Raw genomic sequence first — 19,118 nt, 5'->3', positions numbered from 1 at the left:
AGACATGCAAAGTTTAACTCAACTTAGCAACAGCAGCACTGGGGTCAGTGAGGACAGAGGCAGGGAAACAGAGAACTGCCTCTGCGTGTGTCGTCTGAATATTGCCTCTCTCTCCTTTGAATGTATTAGCTGAAGGCTCCGCTGATTTTATTGTCATGCTTTCCTAAAACATTATATTTCACTTAGATTTTTTTCACAGTCATAGAAAATGTGTGAAAGCTGTTGCACCATCTGAAACAGCAACAGGCTGTCAGTTTAGTCATTATAAAGGAGTGAAAACAGCGCTATTCAACGTAAGCAATTCCCATTGAAACAAACTAATCAGACATTACAGTCATGCAAACATCATCGACTATAAAGGTCAAAAATTGATTGAGCGCCTAACAATGTCTGACATTATCTGATTTTACATATATGATACAATCTTTCAAATGATTTATATGTGGATCCAAGATATTACAAACCATGTTTAAAATATATATTTTATAATAAAAAGAAGGTCAAATGAAATTTTAACACGTTTTTTATACTTACAATTGCTACTCAAACATCAAGAATAATAAAGATAAACATCTTTATTAGACACAAAAGCCAATAAACTGTTTAAGGAAAATGAATATGAAAACCTTTCCAGCAGCAAGGCCGCTCCCTTTATTCGTACTTTCATGGCTTACCTTTGGGCAGCTGCGTCTTTACTAAACCAACTGCTCTCCAATGGGATCACCTTGTGGTCAAACAGCAGCAGTGCAACAAGCCTAACAGTTCTTATCTTCCAACAGAAGAGACAGCTGAACCTTTAAAATGATGGAAATCTTTTTCCCTGTCGCTGCTGTTCCGTCTAAATGTGACGCTTTAAGAAAAGAAAAGGTGAAAGGAGCTGGTGAATAGCGCCCTCTAGGAGCCGCATAGCGCTGACCATGGTGTTGACAGGCCTCTGCTCTCCATCCACTATTCTCATTCTTGCACCCTGATTGGTCGCTTGCTTCAAGAGCAGATCTTGTATTCCACTGACTATTAAAGGCTTGTAAATAAAAATAATTATAATGAAAGATTAAAATAAAATTTTAAATTGCATGCAGAAAGGATTTATGAGTAAAAACGATACTTTAACATAAAAACAAGTTTAATAAAGCTCCTAAAATATCCATAATATTGCAAACAGTAACAGTTATTTTATTATCAGCATGCAGCAGCACGGGTTTGTGACAGATCACGATTAATCTCATTACCATGCCAAAAAGGCTGAGACAGACACGGCCCACTGCACTGACTATTTCTGCCCGTTAGAGAAACAAATGTTGGTGTGATCCGTGTGAAAATGAAGAGAAGACAGCTATTTCACTAAAATACCTATGGGCGTAAATATTTATAGTGAATAACTAAAAGCAGACATGAAATAGGATGCTCTCGTCCTAAGCCCAAGATTCGGGCGGGCTTTCCAAAGAGTGCAGAAAATGAGTGACGTGAAAGGGTGCTTTCATGTGTTTGCATTATTAGGAAGAAGACAAGAAAAGCAGCAGAGCGCGCACTCCGGTGGAATTGCTTTTTGTCTGCTGTTTCAATCATAAAAACCTCAGTTATTTATTCAGTACTGGACCCTGGCAATATCCCACGCTCTTGCATCATTTGCTTTTGGTATAAAGTACCCCCTTTTGTGCGCATGTTCCACTTGGCTTTTTGTGTCGTCGCTCACTCTCCATTGGCTCGCCCTGCCGCTTCTGCGCTCAGAGTTGAACGCCGGACCAGCCTTCACAGAAACGCGTGTCCTACCCACGCTGTCTGAAACCGGACTGGGCTTTCCACGCCGCATCGGAGATAATAGAAAAAATTAAAAATGGAGAAAAAGAGCGAGATAAACGGACACGCCATGCCCGGCTCAGCATCCACAGACCAGATCCTGGAGAAGGGCTCGCAGAAGAGCCTCGGAGAAAAGCTGATGGAGTTTCTGAGAAAGAACCTGCTGGTGATCTTGACGGTGTCGGGCGTGCTGGTGGGCGTCGGGCTCGGGATGATGGTCCGCAGCATGAACCTGACCAAAGCGCAGATGACCTACTTCGCCTTCCCCGGTGAGATGCTCCTCCGGATGCTGAAGATGATCATTTTGCCCCTCGTCGTCTGCAGTCTCGTATCGGGGGCCGCCAGCCTGGACACTCGCTCCCTGGGCAAGCTGGGGGGCATCGCAGTCGCCTACTTTCTGGTGACCACGCTGATCGCCTCGGGGATCGGGGTAGCCCTGGCTTTCATCATCAAACCCGGAGTGGGCGCGGGAGCCCTGAACACCAACAACCTGGGACTGGAGAGCGTCAGCAGCAACAAGGAGACCACCGACTCCTTCTTAGATCTGGCCAGGTAAAGAGCCCTCTTTAATCGCCTTAAACAGCGCACACGGTAGCATGTTAGAGGGTAGTGGGGCAAGAAGGGGATTTGTGTGCTGTACTCTAGTGAATCTGATGGGAACTGTGGCACAGCGTGCCTCGGGGCGGTTTGGGAATGCTGGTTAGTTACACACACGAATGGCTCCACGCTCGCAGTCATCCTAGGCATGCGTGCGCACACGCTCAGTAAGGCTACGGCTGCTGTAGTAAGCCTCACATGTGCGCCACTGAAACAACCAAGTCCTCTCTGCCACTGTAGCAGACTTTATCTGTGTACTATCTAAATGAGTGTGATTACAGTTATAGTAAGATTTCAACGGTGGTCCTGTTTGGAAGTGTCTAAGATCAATGTCACAATCCGAGTGACCCCGTGGAGCAGGTCAGTGTATCCTGCAGTGTATCTGTAAACAGTGCTTTATATGTTCAGGTCGAATCTTCCACTGACAGTTCACTCTGCTGCAGGGACGTGCAGAGAGGTTTAAAGGGGCGGGTGCTCAAAGTTAAAAAGGGGCACATTGAACCATGCTGAATAACAACAACACACATTCATCAAGAATCTAATATGGGAAGGGCAGGGCTGTGTTGATCTGAGACTGTAGACATTAAAAAGTCCACAGGAGAGATGGTAGCTGATTAAACAAGTGTCATGAGATAATAACAAAATGCAAAGATTGGTGACAGCGCTTGGAACCATAAGGCAACGAAAAACTGTGACATAAACTCGGCTCTGCCTGTGAATCACTCTTTGCTTCTCTTCTTCCTTCCATCGCATCATTTCATATATCACTCTCCACTTTCTGTCTATCTGAGAACAAGGCACAACTTGCTATTGCAATAAACTATAATCTAATTGTCCACACCTAACAACTCTTGCACTTAATCTATAATAAAATGATGACAGAAAAATGTTATAGCCCTGCCTTTAGTAGCCTCACACAGCTCCTACTGTTTCCTCCTCAGGTCCTTACCAGGCATGTCTGGACAATGTTATATCATGAGTAATATTTTTTTTTTTTAAATCCAGCTAAATAAAACACACACATGCACGCACAGTGACATTTTAGACCTTCTTCAGAATACTGTATATACTATGGGCATCATGGTGCTGATCCAGAATCCTTACATTATTATTTATTACTAGAGCTACAATAATAAAGCAATGAGGAGGGGGAAGTAATAAATATGAAATAATGTATTTATGATGATTCCATTTGTTTCACTATCCACTCTGTGCAGGGCAAAGCTTATTACATGTTTAAACTGTAGAGATACAATCATTTTACTGCTGTAAAATCCAACTTTTGTCTTATTTAAAATATAAATCTAATATAATCTGCTTCTTAATGTATGTTCTTTAAAATACAGCTTGTGTTTTTTAATATATTATAATAATTATTATGTGGACATGCATATTAGATCGTTTTTTAGTGAAATATAATCCCTCCAGAAAGGCAGGAAATGCCCGGAAACTTACTTTAAAACTAAATATGTTCCCTAAAACGGTGACAGAGCTACAGACCCATGACAGCCTTGCACAGGTAGCCAGCAGCTGTGACCAGCACTACTTGTGCAGTTAATAAAAGGACAGGTAATGTTTGTCGCGCTGTTGCACACACAGCACGCTCGTTTGTTTCAGTTCGTCATTTGACACAAGACATCTTACCAACGTGTACGTAATAAGCTAATACTCCTGTGTGCTACACACTACAGTGTACGCTGTACACCTACTTACTGGTTTTGTCGCATCAGTCTGTGTCTCTGAGTTAACTTGTGTTTCTCCTACAGCTCCGGACCGCAAAAAATGCGCGTGCTCTTTGTGAGCTCGTTCCCGGCTCGTAACCAGCGCGTTCTGCCGTCAAGGGCGATCATTGGTTAAATGTGATCATGTGACTGATGCAAGCCAGATCCTTTTATTTAGCAAAACTGTGATTAATAGTTAAATATTATTGTTGAGGGGCACAGACAGGACTCCGCACGCACACACACATAAAATAAATAAATAAATAAATAAAAAAAATTTAAAAGTTGCCTCAACAAAAGGGCACTTTGGGCACTCATCAGGAAAGGGGCGGGTGCTCAAGCCCCTCTAGCCCCCCCCCCCTCTGCACGTCCCTGCTCTGCTGCTCTCATGTGGATGGAAAGCTTTGCCTAACAGTTAAAAGTGTTTTAATGTTCCCACTCAGATTGAGAGTGGGCACTGCACTCGTCTTAAAGAACTTTACGTGTCAGTGTAGCCTAATAGTTAGTTTTACTTGCATCACCTGTAACCCTCTGCACTTATTTTCAGAGCTGTATCAGAAAGCAGATGTCAGTTTTACTAAAAATCTGCTCCACCTTCACTGCAATCCGATGACTGTATCAATGATTACTTTTACTTAAAGTATTTAAAGCCCTTCTTGCTTTTAAATAGTTGATTGCCGCTTTACAATGCCATGCTGCTACAAATGCTTGTCTAACCTCTGATGTAATTAGAGGAGCTGTAAGTGCCACTTACAGCAGGGAAAGGAGGGTTGCACAGCAGACCTTTGCAGAGTCATGTCACATCTGATCGACACCATGCCATAACATAAGTACCTGTAATAATGGATTATTTTTAACCTAAGTTAGCTGCCACTGTTAAGAGTGTATCTTGACCCCACTGTTACACACAAATGTGCCCGATAGGGGATACTTTATAGAGCCCAGATTGCAGTCTGATGGCTTCCAGGGGACAAATAAGCACAAATAAAAAATCTACTGATGGCTTTTCACTGATTATGAAGAGACACAGTGTCTTTGGGGCAAACTCTTGATTATACAGGTAGAGGTTCTGTGGTACAATTTTCAACTCAACTCCTTGTAAAGTTGGTTGATTTTTTTTCCAGCATGGCAGTTGTTCATGAAAGCTTTGCTGCTAGCCTATAAATATCAGTGTTCTTCAGCAGCCTTCAGTGGTTAATAATAAGTTCCCACAGTGTGAGGGAAAGCTGACAGCTGTTGAAATAGTAGGATGTATTTTGGGGAAGGCGAAGAGGTGCAGAGCCTGTAGCAGACTGTAGTGCAAACAGCTAGCACATCTCCCTTATCATGATAGCAGGTGGACATGCTGCTGTTATTTCTCATACTTTATGCTTTTGCAGGTATTCAGATGGTGTAAATTTCACAGTGGGTTACATCAGAACAGGACAGAACGCAAAAGCTAAGTCCAGTGAAGAGAGTGTTGTTTTCTGCTACATATAGACTAAGGTTCATTTATTTGAGCAAAGCTATTGATTCAGAAAGTAAGAATATTTTGGGAATATTCATTTTAACAAGTTTCTGATTCAGGTACTATTGAAAAAGCTAACATTTAACTTTGCAGGTGGAGCAGGTTGAGGGGGGCTAGTCTTAGTACCAGATAAATCACTGTGCATTTTCTTGATATAGACAGTGTGAAAGATGGTGGCTGTTGTGACGTCACCCCTGTTGCTTTCTGAAGTCTGTCAAGCCTCAAGATTAGTTTCTGCTGTCTCGACTTCATCTCGGCTTCAAATATGGGATGAGGTGGGGCAGGTCTGACTGTGAAACCACTCACACATTGCCTAACAACTTCTAAATCACAAGCCTTTAGCCAATGAGCATAGCGTAGATATTCCTTCTTTTCGAAACATAGTACAGCCACAATTTACATAACAGACTTCATTGGAAACATTTACTCACAATGCTATTTTCCCATAAACTTCCACAAGACTTTTTGAAACCACAGATACTGTATCAACACCTGGTGGACTGAATGCAGGTTTAAGACACTTCAGCAATGGTTTCATTTTTCCCACCCAGAAGCTTTGTCCATGCTTTCTGCTGTCTATGTTCCATAAACACGTGTCATATCACAGGGTATTACATTATTTCCCCCCCACTCCAGATAGTCTATTTATTCAGTGCACTACCAGGCACGTGGTGTTTGACTAAAAACCTGAAGGTTCAGCCAGTCAGTTTTATTTGTGTCAAAGTATCAAAACGCTGGTGTTAGCTTTGTGGCTTGCTAGCCTGCCCATTTTTTAAATAACCTCTCTATATTTTAGCTTTTCTTTGCTAGCTTTTAGGACTAAACGTATATTTTGGATTGTTTTAACTTGTTTCTGAAACATGCTTACCAATTCTGCTTGATAGCAACTAACTATTTAAGGCATGGAAAGCTAATGCTCGCTAATTTAAGAAACTAATAAGCATTTTATTTTCATCTTCTTAATAAGGCTGAGGTTTCTGCACTTTGCATTTTGAAGATTTACTGTTAGCATTTTAGCATTTTAGCTAGGACTATATTGGCGTTTACTGCCAAAAGTGAACGTATCTTAACAAGAGGCTAAAGCTAGCAAGTTTGGGAAGTAACCTGCATTCATAAACTGTAGGAGGACAATTCACAGCCACACACATCAGCTATTTAATACTGAGTTATACATTAATAAAAATTCAAAAATGTTCTCATCAAAGCTGAAGCACAAATTTATACCACTAGATCTACTGGCTGGATGTGTCCATCCAGTAGAAAGACCTGTAAACTGTTGCATTAGTGCCATCTAAAAACCAGAAGAACCAGCAACAGACAGACAGGTCATTTCAGATCACATCATTGGACTTGAATTAGGCCTTGAAATGATCATTCATGATACTTGGCTTCGATTAATTAGAAAGTCAAGCTATTATGTAACATCAGTCCACAGAGAGACAGTGGGCCTCTAGGGAGACTCTGGGAAAATCATGCCAGCTCACTTCTGGGTTCCCAGGCTTAATCCAGATTCTCGCTGTGGTCATGTGCTAGGATGAAACCTGACTGCCTTCATATAAAGGAAAAGAATTTAGGGAATCTTGGGTTGCAAAAACATATCACTTGTTTGCAACATCAGGAAAGGAAAGAAAAGACTAAGTGAAAATATTGTGGCTACCTGCCAGCGTGTCCTGGGGAGCTGAGATATTCAACAGCTGAAGCAGCATTTGTCCCTGAACTCAAGGCAGAGTTGACGGGGTCATGGTGCTATGAGCTGAATTGCTTGGCTCTGGTCTGGCCATGGGAATAGATGTGAGCAAAGCCTGTATTTCTTTGCACAATACAGTGTGACCCCAGAGGATAACGTTACAACAAACACACAGCAGTACGTAGAAAGGGCCTGCAGGCTTCTAGTAATCCCTGCATGATTATCTTACAGTAGTGAAAATAAACTCCTTGACACTCTGTCTGTGACAATCTGTCAAGAAAATGTTTGAATGAGGGATTTATAACGACAAAAGGGATAATGAACCAAAGTAGGCTGTTCACTTTGAGGATGAATAATAAACTCCCTGTAAATCTGGTTATTATCCTCTGCATTACTGAGGTTGCCATAAATATCAAAGACAAAAAAATCATCTCAGTGCCAAATTACTCCTATTGTTCCTCACTGTCTTTTAGTAACTGACTATTGTGATTATGTCACATTTCCCATGCTGTTATTACTGTCATGATTCAAATTATGGAAAAAACAAAACAGCAATACTGTGTGTCTATTGCTGATCCAAAATCCAGTATTATGGACTGCATACAGGTGTACCTGATCGCTAACCAGCAACGTCACTTATACTCTGTGATATTCAGATTCTGGCAATCTGGTAAATTCAGGTGCAGGATGAATGCCGTGCACTCTTTGACAAGTTGCAAGATGTTGCCATCGGGGACTTTCTGGCATTCAGAAAGTGTGCTTGGCCTGCAGCAGCATTTGGGTGGTTGTTACTTGACAAAGTAACTCCCAAAAAATTGATTCTGTTCATCTGGACGTAGCATTTTCAGTGAGAGACAGTGACAAGTGACTTCTTCAGTCTCGACTGATGAACAGAATCAACTTTTAGGGATTTCCTTACCTGGATCATTGAGAATGCATCGAGACATGTCAAAGTAACATCTAAGATAATCTCAGTTGCAATCAGTGTTCTCCTGTGAGTGCTTCTTGTGACCATGTTAGACACAAGATTGTACTGACACTCTTAGTAGTAGTGACACTGTTAGTAGTGCTTCATGTTGGCAAAATATCTCAGTCACTATTGGAACGTGTTGCCAAGAAATTTTGTAGCCTTTTGCTATGGTAATGCAGAGCTCAAGTAAAGTTTGTCGAGCATTTGACAAAAGAACAGCAGCCAAATAACGATGAAGAAAGAATAGAAAGGAAATTAATTAAAAGAAAACTTAAGAAAATATGAATCTTCACTACACTGTGCATCAGTTTTGTACCAGAAACTGAGTAGTATGTGAGACTTGCAGTGCTTGAGTTAGAGTTTGAAAAGTATAAAGCGATTAAATTTAGTCTAATTTTATTTTCCGCATCTGCCTGACTTTGCTTTACCTTTAGTTGACTGGAGAACAGTGAAAGCTCCAGGGAAAGATAACTAACCCTAGGTAAGACCTCGCTAATTTGTTTTACGAAAAGCTGAAACAGACAGCAGGTTCGTGTCCGAACATGTTTTATCAGGGAGTTTGGGCTGCAAACTTTAGGGAGGATCCTGGGAAAAGGCCAAGATACGACGATGATAAACGAATCCTGTTGAGAATTTACTGTTTGGGTGGGATAGCCACATGATTCTGAAACACTTGTCCAATCTTGTTGTAGATGTTGGCCTTTTACCATTTGTTCAGATAAAGTGGCTCACACAGGAGAACAGGACTGAGATGACTGTAATTTTCTGTGGCGCTAACTTGTTTTTGCTTCCGTTCTCAGGAATTTGTTTCCAGCAAACTTGGTGGCTGCTGCCTTTCGTTCTGTGAGTGCCAGCTCCTTACTTCCTGCCCACCCCCACACACGCAGACACACACTCCTTTTATCCTCCTCTTTCTGTCCTCTTTCCTGTATCACCTGTGTCTCGTGCAGATTGTTCATTCAAATTTATTTTCCCAACCACACAGATGCTCCTACAAATCCATTTAGAGTTGCCATAAATCCTGGTTAGAGCACCAAGAGCCTCTTAATGAGGAGACATCCAGAATAGGGTCCGCAGCGCTCCCCTGTTCACCCGAACACCTCTTTTTCTTGTCCCTCACCAGCCGTTACCATGGCGAAACCATTCCATTAAAGCTAGCCTAGCAACCCACCTCGCCTCGGTACTCCTCAACACGGGCCGCTCCATCGCACAACATCCTGGCTGTTACAGCTAAAACAAGGACCTGGAAAATTCAATATTTGGAGATGAAGTGATAGAAATTAACTATACACACATGCACACACAGGGAGAAAGGAAAGCATGTTCACACTCTTTTAATCACGCACAGACACACTTCATCAAACCTTAAACTTCTCCTAAACCACACCTGTAAATTACACACACACACACAAACACACACACACAAATAAGTCAGTTATTTCTCACAGAAAGAGTGAAAAAGTGTTTAAAGTGAAGCCAGGTTACAGAGTTCAGTGTACCCCCACACACTCAGTATATGCTGTGGTAGAGCCCCCCGTGGGAACGGCTCCAACAGTGGATTAGACCAAGAAAGCAGAGGAGAGGGGGGATTTACACAAAATGACAGGCAGCTCGATGTTTAAACAGACGTTTAAACAAATGATGTGTGAGATTTGGATTATTGGATAGCTGGCTTTTTCATTTGAGACTATACCCATCTACTCTGTGTGCCTACATGCCCAAGATCGTTTAAGAACCAAGACTTTTTTAAGCTCATATAGATCTTTAGGAGATGTTGGAAACCTCTACCCTATAGGGGTGTCTAAAGAAATGCTTTGAGGGAAAGGGGGCATTGTTGCAGTTCTGTTTACTGAAAAGACTGAACATCAGTGGACCGTGTCCAACGGGGTCCCAAGTCTCCTACAAAAAGTACTGACACAGTGAACTACTCATAGCCTGAAAATGTCCAGGATTTTTTAAACCTGCGCAACCAAGAAGAGGCCCATGGGAAATCAGAAAATAAAACCCCCGAGGAAGACTGGTATAGGAAACATCTATCATATTTTAAAAAGGGGGTCAGTGGCAGCTTGTGGGTTCCCTTTTGTTCCTCAGCAATGTCTGTAAAATGTACTATTTAAAGCAGTTGCACCTGATTATTCAAAAAGCAACTCTACAGATGTCATATTAGATTAGAATTCAATTTCTAAAAACATTAATTTATTTCAGCAATACAACAAAATAAACAAGCACATGTTTCTTTCTTTATGTTACAGTACGCAACCGACTACAAGATGGTTGCTGTGGGGAATGATACCAATGGGACGACCCTCTACCAAAAGGTAAAAGCTGGGAACGTCTGTTGCGTGAAGTTTTGCATGCAGACTACGTAACACGTAAAGTACCAGATTACGAAAGGAAAGTGCTCTCATCAAACAGTTACCTCTGTCAACAGGAGGTTGAGCCATCGTCCATCCTTGAGGTACATGTTTGCTCTGAGCACCTTGTTTGTATGTCAGTCACCCGTGGGTGCAAAACCACTGAATAAGCAGTATGTGCACGTCTAATGAAAGAGCTGGTTTTGGGAAAGAGGGTCAAGGCTGATGGTGAAATGCTGATAGCCATGTGAACAGTACAATCACTACAAATAAGGCTAAAGGCCAGTCATTTTTATTTATGAGTTTTTAATCTGTCTTTAGCTCACTGGTGCCAAATAATTGTTAGATAAATATTTACTCAATGAGTGCTTCTAGTACTAGTTTTAGTACTCTTAAATTCTAAGTATTGATATATTTCCTATAATTTCTTGATGTCATAATCTGATTTTATAGATAAAAGGTGTTCAAAAAGGGAAAAACAAGTCACTTAGTAACTTTAGAACACAACTGTGTAGACTGACACTATCACTAACGTGAATGTGAGGGGACATGCTCACATACATGTCTCACATGCAGGGACATGCATGCTCTTAAAAGTGTGGACAAGCGTAAACAGGGTTTTTTGCATTTACCATCCATCCATGCATTTTCTTCTGCTACTAAAAAGCATGCTGGACTCATATATTGCAGTTATCTTTATCTAGTGCTCACATGTTTTCCACTTCTCCACACAAGTTATTATTCCATACTGTGATTATACTGTGACAACACTAGAAAAGAACCGCAGGCTAAATAAATCTAGTAAATACTGAATACTTTTTAATATAAGCTTATATGAAGCTTCAGCCGTCTGAGTTAGCTAAAGGCATCTTTGTCTTGAGTGCTTTTTTTTTCTTTTTGATTGCCAGGCAACAAAACTATATTACTACAATGGCTTCATAAGCTACAGTGCCAAATCAGAACAATAGCTGTCTCGAGGTGCTTTATATATTATATATACAATAAGAGGGAGAAAACCCCAATAATCAGTTGACGCCCCCTATAAGCAAGCATTTCAGCAACAGTGGGAAGGGAAAACTCCCTTTTACAAGAAGAAACCTCCGGCAGAACCAGGCTCAGGGAGGGGCGGCCATCCGCAGCGTGAGGGGACAAAAAGGTGAAAGACAAAAGTGGAGTTTCACACAGTAACTGTTGTAGCAACCAGGCCCTTACGATTACATGCAGGTGTTGGCCACCATGCAGGTCATCTTGACCCAGCAAGATGGCCTGCATGCCTGGATGTGAGGCAACATGATGTGCTGGTCTTTACTAGGAAGGAAAAACAAAATCCTGACAGAGGACCAGCACCAGATTTCTTGATTGCCACTTGCCTGCTACTTGTAGTCGATGTTGCATCATAGACAAGTGTATGATGGCTTTGCTTATTTGTCAGCAGGAGAGACAGTCGATCGGAAGCCGGCTAACAGATGCATAATGGTACACAGACTGCTAAACAAAAGCATTTAGGGAATAGTACAAAAGCCTTTTTAGGCTTGTACCACAGCAGCATCCTGTTAGTTAATACAAGGAAGCACTTTTAAAGGTTTTTAGTAGCACTTGCACTCAAGTAGCTTGTTTGTACTCGAGGATCGTTAAAGAGCAAAGAGAAGTTTTATAAGTTACTCTATTTGATTATATAACTTGTTAAATTTTGAGGATAATCTTTAAATCCTAATGCTTCACCCTAGAAGCTATGGCTTGTCCCCATTGACCCAGTATGGGGGAACAGTGGGGGGAATCTGATTTTGGCATTGGTCCATGGTATTTGTGTGCCGTGGGTCTTGGTGGACTGTCGCCCCCTACACACCCACCCCAGTGCCAGGGGATGAAGCTGGTGTAGCTGTGGGAGAGCTCAGCACAATGGAAAGGGATTGAGCACAGGATTTGTCCTTGTCCCTATTTGTCATCCAGTTCACTGAATACTTCTACTGCCTCCAGACTTTTGCATTCGCACATACACACTCTGCAGCACGCAAAAGGTGTCGTATATACTACTGCAGTCTACACAAGCTCTATTATTTGACAAGTTTATCTTTCCACAATGAAAGGATACACATAAGGTTCCATCCAAGAGTTCAATGTGTGATTATCAGTGTGGAACTCCTATTGTGCGAAGTGTTTCAACTTGTTTTCTTAGCTAAGTTGGATCAAGTTGGATCAACAAGCAATTTTAGCCTTGCAGGCAGTTTGAATTATGGGTCAGTGGACCACCACTTTGGTCCAGTCTGATCAAACGTTTCTACAGAGAGTCATAGTTCTCAGAGGATTAATCTCAAGCATTCACAGTACAACCTCACAGTAGTGAGTGGCTAGTGTTAAGATATGAGCTGACGTAAATATGAGGCGAGCGAGAGCCAAAAAAACTTAATTCTGTGTCATGAAAATTTGTTAGTTGTTATTCTCTCAAACTGTAAATTCTTCTGAAGCAACTCAGGAGAAGAAGCGTATTGTTGCTATTTGTGGGCAGCTGAAACTGTGTGATTCAACTTTGCTTTTATATGGACAGAATGAAAAATGAAAGGGATCTGGTAAAGTTGCACGGTCAACCACTGCCTAGGTAATGCTGTAGCTCTTCACTTTCCAAGAAAAGATTCTTCCACTCAAGCTCTTTAATGTACTTTCAGTGACACTAAGTCTTAGTAAAACAGATGCTCTTGCCAAGATACATTTGTCAAACCTTCTGCATGGCTGGAGACCCTTTCCTCTTCTGTGTTTTGCTCCCTTTTCACTTAAACCAACTAGGTTTTTGACAGCCCTTCTTAACACCGTCTTGTCAGTATGCTCAGGCTCTTACAGTGTGACTCTGCTTGGTGCCTTAGGTCCCTTATGGTACAGAAACAGATGGCATGAACATTCTGGGTCTGGTGCTGTTTGCCATGGTGTTTGGTGTGGCGCTGAGGAAACTGGGTGATGAGGGAGAGGAACTCATCCGTTTCTTCAATGCTTTCAACGAAGCCACCATGGTGCTGGTGTCCTGGATCATGTGGTAAGTGCTCTTGGATGAAATTTATTGAAATGTGGGGATATTTTATGACATTTATTAGTCAGTTAAATAAGGATAGACATTGACTGTCTGTGCTGCGCTATTTATTGTTGTATTTGACTCTTCCTTTCTCCTGTGTCTCTTTAGGTATATCCCCTTTGGCATCATGTTCCTAGTGGGCAGTAAAATTGTGGAGATGGAAGATGTGGTTCTTCTGGTCACCAGCCTGGGAAAATATATCTTTGCTTCGATTTTGGGCCACGTTATCCATGGAGGCATCGTCCTACCCCTCATCTACTTTGGTTTAACGCGCAAGAACCCCTTCAGTTTCCTGTCTGGCCTAATAACACCCTTCACCACTGCCTTCGCAACCTGCTCCAGGTATACTGGTACATTGCAGAATCACTGATGAGCTGTTACAGGGAACCTGCAAATCAATGAATATAAATGTATGTAAATAAAAAGTTGACATGTAATATTAGTGAAGTCTTAGTATTTGGCCCTTCGTGATTTCTTATTTTTTGCATATTTGCATATTTATTATGAACATCATCACTGTGGAGGAATTTTCTTCCACTCTTCTTTGTAGAATTGTTTTTATTTAGCCAAATTGGAGAGTTTTTGAGCATGAACGGCCAAAGTATCAGAGTCAGATTTAAATCTAGACTTTTAATGGGCAACTCCAAAAACTTTCAGAGGTGGACTTGATGGTGTGATTTGGATTATTGTCCTTCTGCATAATTAATTTGAGCTTCAGGTAGACAGCAGAGTTAATGCTTCAGTGAATCATGGCAAGTTTCAGATCTTGATGCAGCAAAGCAGCCCCTAATCATCAAACCACCACGACCATGTTTGACTATTGGTACGGTGTTCTGCTGGTATGTTAGTTTTAGGCCAGATGTAATGGGACACAAACCTTCCAAAAATCAGTGTGACAGACACCAAAAAAAAAGAAAGATTTTTTTCATTTGCATTTTTCTTCTCTCATTAGTTCAGCAACTCTACCCTCTATGATAAAGTGTGTGGAGGAGAATAATGGTGTGGACAAACGCATCAGCCGCTTCATTCTGCCCATTGGGGCCACGGTTAACATGGATGGCGCTGCCATCTTCCAGTGCATCGCTGCCGTCTTCATTGCTCAGCTCAACAATACCGAGCTGAACGCTGGGCAGATCTTCACAATCCTGTAAGTTAAGGGAATGAGAAAAACTTTTATTAAGCAATAATACCACCAACATTTCCTACTGGCATAAACAGGTGGAAATTTATTGTGTTTCATTGTCAATCACACTTCCAGGGTGACGGCCACAGCCTCCAGTGTTGGTGCAGCAGGCATCCCAGCCGGTGGCATCATCACCATTGCCATCATCCTGGAGGCCATCGGCCTGCCGACCAACGACCTGTCCCTCATGCTAGCTGTTGACTGGATTGTGTGAGTGTCATATTAGAAAACATAGGAGACTACAGATGATCACGTACACCTACACCTCACCTAGCGTATAGTAAGCCAACTAGATCAGAGTTTCCCAACTAGATCAGCGTTTCCCAACTGTAGGACCAACAGAAACCCCCTGCAGTATTTTCCTAGAGCAAACACACACATAGGTTAAACAAACAAATGGAAATAGGTCATATTTAAAATACAGGTTCTTCTTTATGATACTAAGTTCAATTCTTCTTTTGAAAAGCAAAGGCCTTTTGTTAGTACAACCTTCTGTCTGCCTTGATGCCATCATCATCACAAAATTTGTCACAAATGTTCTCTTTGTGAACAGAGATCGTACCACCACTGTAGTGAACGTGGAGGGCGACGCTCTTGGCGCGGGAATCCTCCACCACATAAACCAGCTGGAGATGAAGAAGCATCAACAGGAGGGGGAGCTGTCGGAAGTCCGAGTGGAGGCGGTGGCCAACGTCCAGGCAGAGGAGGAGACATCTCCATTAGTCACGCATCAAGCCAAAGCCTTAGAAGCTATGCCGGAAGCCATTGAGTCAGTGCTGTGATCCCAGCAAGACTTTTTCCTTTCTTGACCTTTTACCTTTGACATCTCTGACATGCTGCTTTTGTGGAAGCATTCTGATTCAGTGTAAGGCCAAAAAAATGCCTGCTAGAGCATGGAAAGTCCACATAGTGTCACTGTTATTTTTAAAATTGGGTTTCGATTCTGGCATCTTAATGCTAAATTGAATATATATGAAATTTTAGAATAATTTACACTGAAATGATTTGCCCAGTCACTTAAGTCAATAGTTTTTGTATTTTACATTTTATTTATTAAAGCATTTTGACATGAACAGTGACAGAAACATACCAAGTCTAAAACATTCCCATAAATGTGACAGTTATGTTCATCTTACTCCAGTCACTGCTCATCAGCAGCTTTGTATAACAGGACATGATGAAGTGCATTTATTTCTTTTTATCTTCAGACTGCAAATACCATGACATGCTTAAACTATAGAGGATTAACAACTCAACAGATGCTGACAAGTAAGAGTGTTTAACCAATCTTGACGATGTCTGTCATTGTTTAAGTACTGGTCAAAGTCTGGGTATGCGCTTTACTTCAATTTGATGTCCCTTACTTGAATAGCTGGATGAAAACAACACATTTTGTAGTGTCAGGTTAGGTTGAAGTGGTAATTGTGGTAACTATTTGGGCCTCAGTTTGAAAGTAATATTTTTCATAATCCAGAGAAAAGTTTACAAGGCCTGTTAAGAGGTTTTAGAACTGAAGAAGCTTCACAGCTGTAAAACATCTTCAAGAAACCCAAAGGAGTCAAGTTGCTTTCTTTCCAAGCTCCTTAGAATATTGGTCTGCATGTATTGCCCTATGTTCTCATGAGGGAAAGGTCAATTGTATGGTCTACTCTCTAAATAAAACAAGACCCTATTTATCTCTGAGAAAACAACCATTCTTCACATCAATATTACTACAGGGAAAAAGCTGACATCAGCATTTTACAAGCAGATGCCAACAATTTTGTAATGAGAGCAGCTTAAAAGTCGTTTTTGCTCTTTAAAGTTCAATGTACATCAGCCTTTTTAAGTTAGGTTAAGGTTGTACATACTGGCATATTTCTTAGCTTTTTGTGACAACATACTTGTTTGATGTTTAGCTACACTGATTTTAGCTATTTTATTAAAAAGAAAATATAGCTAAGAGCATTATTGCTATGCTACCAAGGAGTCTGAAACATAGCTAGTTTGGTTTCTTTTTTGTTTGCTAACCAGCTAAAGCTGTGTTAACACTATGCTAACAGTAAGCTATGCTAGAATTTTTTAACTTATCACTTTACTTCTTTTCTTAGCTAAGTATCATGTCAGGTGTTTAGACTAAGTCCAGGGAAGCCCACTTGACACTAACAACTGTGGCTAACTAGACAAATATAATAATGATATAGATATAAAATTATTGAAGGATGTTTATTTTCTAGCTTGCTATTCTTATTCTGGGAGTCAAAAACAGGTTTGGATGATTTACTGTCCATAAATGTCTCATTTATGTTAGCCCTATGCTAGCCCATTCTGCAGCACCTCAGTTTATACTTTGTCTGAAATAAGCCATTTTATTGTGTCTTTAAGAGCCCCATTCTTAAAGCCCCCTTTGTTCTGATTGGCTACATTCTGGAAGCCAGCAGAGGAGAAGCACCCTGTTCTTGTAAGCTATATGACCTTTACTTTATGAAAGTCGAAAACGTTTGGAGACTTGGTATTCTGGGCAGTCAGAAGCTGTTTGAGCTTTTGCCTCACAGTGATTATATTTACATATGCTAAATGTAAATGTGGCAAACTTTAACTATGTTTAATATGAGCATTCAACAGAAAATGGGGAAAAGATGTTAAAAAATGGTTTAAAAAGTTGAATACTTCACACACAGCTGCCAGAGTGTGTGTATTTGAAGGACTAATATAAGCCGTTGATACTGTTAAAGCTAACAGTTTGTTTGTGAGTACTGTAACCACACTTCTTTGACACTCCAGGTCTGCTTTTATTGAAGATCACATGTGAAACTTGAAGTTGTCAGTAAGGTCAGTAGTTGACAGTGGTGTGTCTGAGAAATCACAGCAAATTCATAAGTCATTCATTCAAAAATCTAAATCCTCATCAAATGTTTACACTCAAATACTGGACCAAATTGCAGTTCATATCACGCTGCACATTATTTTGTTGCAAATCCATCCTTTGATTATCGGGGTGATTTTTCTCAGTGATGTCCGAGTCTTGTGCCATGACATTATGACACCAGAGTGGAAATTATATGATGTTTATTAATATTTATATTTTATTGTTTTTAAGAGGTGCATCCTAAGCTGTGTCAGAGCATCTGAATCCTACTCTTCTCGCTTACTACATAATTTTATATTCACAAATGAGCTCACTGACTGATATGAGTCTAGATGGTGCCCCTCAATACTTTGTGGTAACCTGGGATGTGATTTTCATATCTGATGTCCTGCTGATTTATGGTTTTGCGTGACCGCCAAATCTCTGCTGGTTGAGCAGCAGGATGAGTCTTTGCTGCCCTCTGCTGGCAGTTATGTGAAAGTACTAAGCTGCTTGCATCTCTTTCTGCATCTGTCTGAAACTGCATGACAGTGGTGATATCTGCTATTTATTTGATCTGTCATTTAACAGCTGGTGATGAGACTGCTTTGCTCTTGTGACATGATTCTGTATTTTCAAATGAAGAATACTCAGAAGTGAGGGATTCTTTTTTGTTTTGTTTTTTCACGTGTGAAATGAAGTCATTCATGTCGCTGTCCCCTTACTTGTGAGACGCTCGTTATGATGTGGTGGTGCTACTTTAGTTGTCTCCTTTAAAGAGGATGTAAACTAGTTTGTTTCAGGACTTATTACTCAATGGTACAGATTTCACACCTGATTTTTATAAGCTAACAATTTCTCTCTTAACTTAAAGCTTAGTAAACTGTATCTTGTACAATCACATGTAATTACACATGATGTGGTACATGTGTGATATATATTTTAATTTATTGCAATTAGTTTGACTTTTTTGTATTATTTGTATGTTATCCTTTTAACAGTTTCAAATATATTTGTCCTTATTGTACACTTTTTAACTAAACTTCACCTGCCAGTGTTTCTGATGACCTCCTCCTCTTTTCTTTTAGGAATAGCTGCTACATTTCTGTGCCGTCTATACAGCTGTCACTTTCCTGTTATTTTTGCTGTCTGTCAACATTAAAAGTTATTAAAGTTTTTTTTGTTGTCATGCAACCCAAATGATCTGTTTTGATTCCTGCTTGTATCAATCTAAGCCACCCAAAAGGGGCAGTTATTTCTGTGTTACACTCTCACAGCTCGAACAACGCCAATTTGCTTTCTTTGCTGTGCAAAGTTCTTTTTGTAGACATTTTTCTTGTTTTTTAAATTTGCTGTTTAATATAGTGAAAGGTGAAATATTATAATCAAGCCATATTTTTTAAGTATATTGGAA

At 40.7% G+C, this 19,118-nt stretch overlaps 1 protein-coding gene across 1 annotated transcript; it reads left to right on the top strand.

Moving 5' to 3' along the window:
* The first annotated feature begins 1,244 nt into the window (after positions 1 to 1,244).
* On the top strand, positions 1,245 to 18,904 carry slc1a4 (solute carrier family 1 member 4). The gene is made up of 8 exons (XM_026190076.1): positions 1,245 to 2,349; positions 9,080 to 9,122; positions 10,532 to 10,597; positions 13,492 to 13,658; positions 13,803 to 14,036; positions 14,647 to 14,841; positions 14,953 to 15,087; positions 15,431 to 18,904. The coding sequence occupies exons 1-8, from the start codon at positions 1,835 to 1,837 to the stop codon at positions 15,657 to 15,659; spliced, it is 1,584 nt and encodes a 527-aa protein (XP_026045861.1). The 5' UTR covers positions 1,245 to 1,834; the 3' UTR covers positions 15,660 to 18,904.
* Positions 18,905 to 19,118: the final 214 nt, after the last annotated feature.

The sequence above is a fragment of the Astatotilapia calliptera genome, chromosome 13 (genome assembly GCF_900246225.1).
Source record: "Astatotilapia calliptera chromosome 13, fAstCal1.2, whole genome shotgun sequence".
NCBI classification, from domain to species: domain Eukaryota; kingdom Metazoa; phylum Chordata; class Actinopteri; order Cichliformes; family Cichlidae; genus Astatotilapia; species Astatotilapia calliptera.
Note: the sequence above shows the minus strand (reverse complement) of the source record. Positions and strands in the feature narration are given on the sequence as shown.